Raw genomic sequence first — 2,988 nt, forward strand, 5'->3', positions numbered from 1 at the left:
CAGTAGTATTCTGTGTCCTGTCTGACAAAAACGACGCACTGCGCATGTCAGTGCTAAAGATAAACGACGACTGCATGACCACCGAAGCGCTCACTTATTGATTAATTCAGGTAAGAAAAGAATCGTTTACATAAATATTAATATTTGGTATGAGGCAAACCCATTTTAATCTTAAGCATTGCATTTATGAACTGGTTCCGACTCCGAGCAGAAAAGCCTGCTACGTCTTTACCTTAGCTTTGTTTTTAGCCAACCGGTTATTAGCGATGCTCGCGTACGAGCTCATGTGTCCAGGCCTACCAATGGCCTTCTCTATCATTTTTTTTTAAACTTCGCACTTTCTTCTGAAACGTAAACACGAGACATGACTTTAGGTCCATCAGCTTTCATAATGCCAAACGTGATGACGGCTGTTATTTTGGATACCGATGTCTTGCTGACACCGTGTTTATCTTCTTCTTTAGTTATATTGTCTCTTAGCCATATATTCTATATAAGATGCAATTATCCGTGTAACGGTATGTGTTGCTAGGTTTCACATCTTTTTTCCCTAAGGAATCTCAGCTGAGGTCGTGACTATATGTCTCCTCTGCACTCTGTATTGAAGATTCTATTTTATCCAGTTCCTCGTTAAAGGCCCTGTTTGATTTAAATGTTCAATCCCATTTGATTCTCTATTAAATATCATATACTATTCGGTTTTAATTTAAGGTTCTGTCCTATTTATTTCTCTGTTAATCTATTCTGTTTCTGTATGAAAATTTTTACTCCATTCGATTACTTGTTGAAGGTTCATTTAGATTCTATCCGGTTCTCCGTTGGATTTCTGTTGTATTCGATTCTTTATTGAAGATTCTGTTGTGTTTGATTCTCTGCTAAGGATTCTGTTGTAATAGATTCTCTTTTAAATATTCTGTTCTAAGTTCCCCGTTTAAGATTCTATTTATTCCTCTGTTCTAATTGTCTTTTAAAGATTTCATTCGGCTTGATTATTTATTAAATGTTCTGTTTTATTCTGTTTAGCTTAGCTCTCCGTTAAGGTTTTAATTGCATTTGATTATCAAAGATATTGTAGTGTATTTGATTCTGTATGAAATACTCCTTTCCATTCCTTTTTTCTATTCAAGATTGTGTTATATTTGATTCTCTGTTAATGATTCCATTCTATTTGATTCTCTATCAACGATTCTGTTTTATTCGTTTCTCTATTAGATATTCTGTTCTGATTCAAGATCCCATTTTGTTTGATTCTCTATTAGATATTCTGGTCTATTTGGTTCTCAGTTAAAGATTCTATTATGTTTCATTACTGAGCGAAGGTTGTATTTTAATCTCTTCACTTCTCTGTAGATGTTTCTCTTGTATTTGATTATCAGAGAGGTTGTATTCTATTTGATTCTTCATTAAAAGTTCTGTTCTGTTTTTTTTTCTAAAGATTCTGATTCTCTATTCACTATTTCATTATATTATGTGCTCTGTTAAAGATTCTGTTTTATTTCTACTAAAATTCTGTTCTATTATTTATTATATATTCTGTTCTAAATAGTTTTGGTGGTATGTATATGCAAAGTATTTTAGGCATTCTGCTTTTATAGTACAATTTGCATTTTTTACCCATACAGTATTAAAACTTTGCTCTTATCACCAGGTGTAAAAAATGGGGAAGGCTCTTTCCCACCTGCCGAAGCATACCTGTCATGATGAGTGTAAGGACAGCCTGACCTCATCGCCCGGGTACAGAGCCATGCAGACCGATGACGGTAAGAACGAGGGAGATGTGTCTCAGTTCCCATACGTGGAGTTCACTGGCCGAGACAGCGTCACTTGCCCCACATGCCAAGGCACTGGAAGGATCCCGCGAGGTACATTTCTAAACTCAGTTTAAAACACTTCGTTAATTGAAATGTTTTAAAAGTAACCTGATCTGAAATGTCATCTCTCACTAAAAATGCACACCATGTAACACACTGTGACATGTTTATGCAGGCCAAGAAAATCAGCTGGTGGCCTTGATCCCGTACAGCGACCAGAGGCTGAGACCAAGGAGAACGTAAGAAACCTTGAAAGATTTTTATCCTGATGCGTTTTGTTAAACCAGTTAGTATCAATCCTTTTGTGAAACTATTAAAGAGCTTGCATTTGTTTTATGTTACAGAATACTGATTGGGCTCTCTGACTAAATCTATGTTATATATATCCTACAGCAAGCTGTATGTGACTGCTTCAGTCATTGTGTGCCTGCTGCTCTCCAGCCTGGCTGTGTTCTTCCTTTTCCCACGTTCCATTGATGTCAACTATGTGGGAATGAAGTCTGTCTACGTGTCCTATGACCAGAGCAAACGCATTGTGTATCTCAATGTCACTGTAAGTTATCACTGAACACGCATGACACAAGTGATGTTTTTAAAAATGTTACAGTGTATCTGCTTCTGAAGAAAATTTTAAGAGATCCCAATTCTGTTGTCATTTAAGGCTGGAATACACTATACTGAACAGATTTTAAAATACTAGACATCATACATTTGCCAGCTTTTAAAATGGTTATAGAGGGGGAAAACTGGAAATCAAACACTAAAAACGAGTGAGGATCACACACTAACACTTTCAGGTCATTCTCAATACAAGAAGCTCATGCAGAAACATGTGCCTTATGCCCGGTTCAGACTAGGGCTGGACGATATGGCCAAAATTGATATCACGATATATTTCTTAATTTCGGTCGATACGATATAATTCCGATATCGATATGAACACTATTTATCTGAAATAGAAATCTTTTGTAACATTATAAATGCCTTTATCATCACTTTTGATCAATTTTAAGCATCCTTGCTAAATAAAAGTATTAATTTCTTTAATTTCTTTCCCCCAAAAAATAATAAAAATGATACTGAATGGAATAGTGTATAATGTTACAAAAGCTTTTTATTTCAGATAAATGCTGATCTTTGGATCTTTCTATTCATCAAAGAATCCTGAAAAAAAAAA

The 2,988-nt window shown here is 35.4% G+C and overlaps 1 protein-coding gene across 1 annotated transcript in view; it reads left to right on the plus strand.

The window, feature by feature from the left end:
* LOC107702131 (transmembrane protein 106B-like) overlaps positions 1-2,988 on the plus strand; it is a 7,649-nt gene continuing 4,661 nt past the window's right edge. The window contains exons 1-4 of the mRNA XM_016504375.1: positions 1-110; positions 1,649-1,862; positions 1,987-2,050; positions 2,205-2,364. Coding sequence (XP_016359861.1) covers positions 1,658-1,862; positions 1,987-2,050; positions 2,205-2,364 — 429 coding nt within the window. The 5' untranslated portion in view covers positions 1-110; positions 1,649-1,657. The remainder of the gene's footprint in view (positions 111-1,648; positions 1,863-1,986; positions 2,051-2,204; positions 2,365-2,988) is intronic.

Source organism: Sinocyclocheilus anshuiensis, unplaced genomic scaffold (genome assembly GCF_001515605.1).
Source record: "Sinocyclocheilus anshuiensis isolate Anshui unplaced genomic scaffold, SAMN03320099.WGS_v1.1 scaffold54, whole genome shotgun sequence".
Lineage (NCBI taxonomy): Eukaryota > Metazoa > Chordata > Actinopteri > Cypriniformes > Cyprinidae > Sinocyclocheilus > Sinocyclocheilus anshuiensis.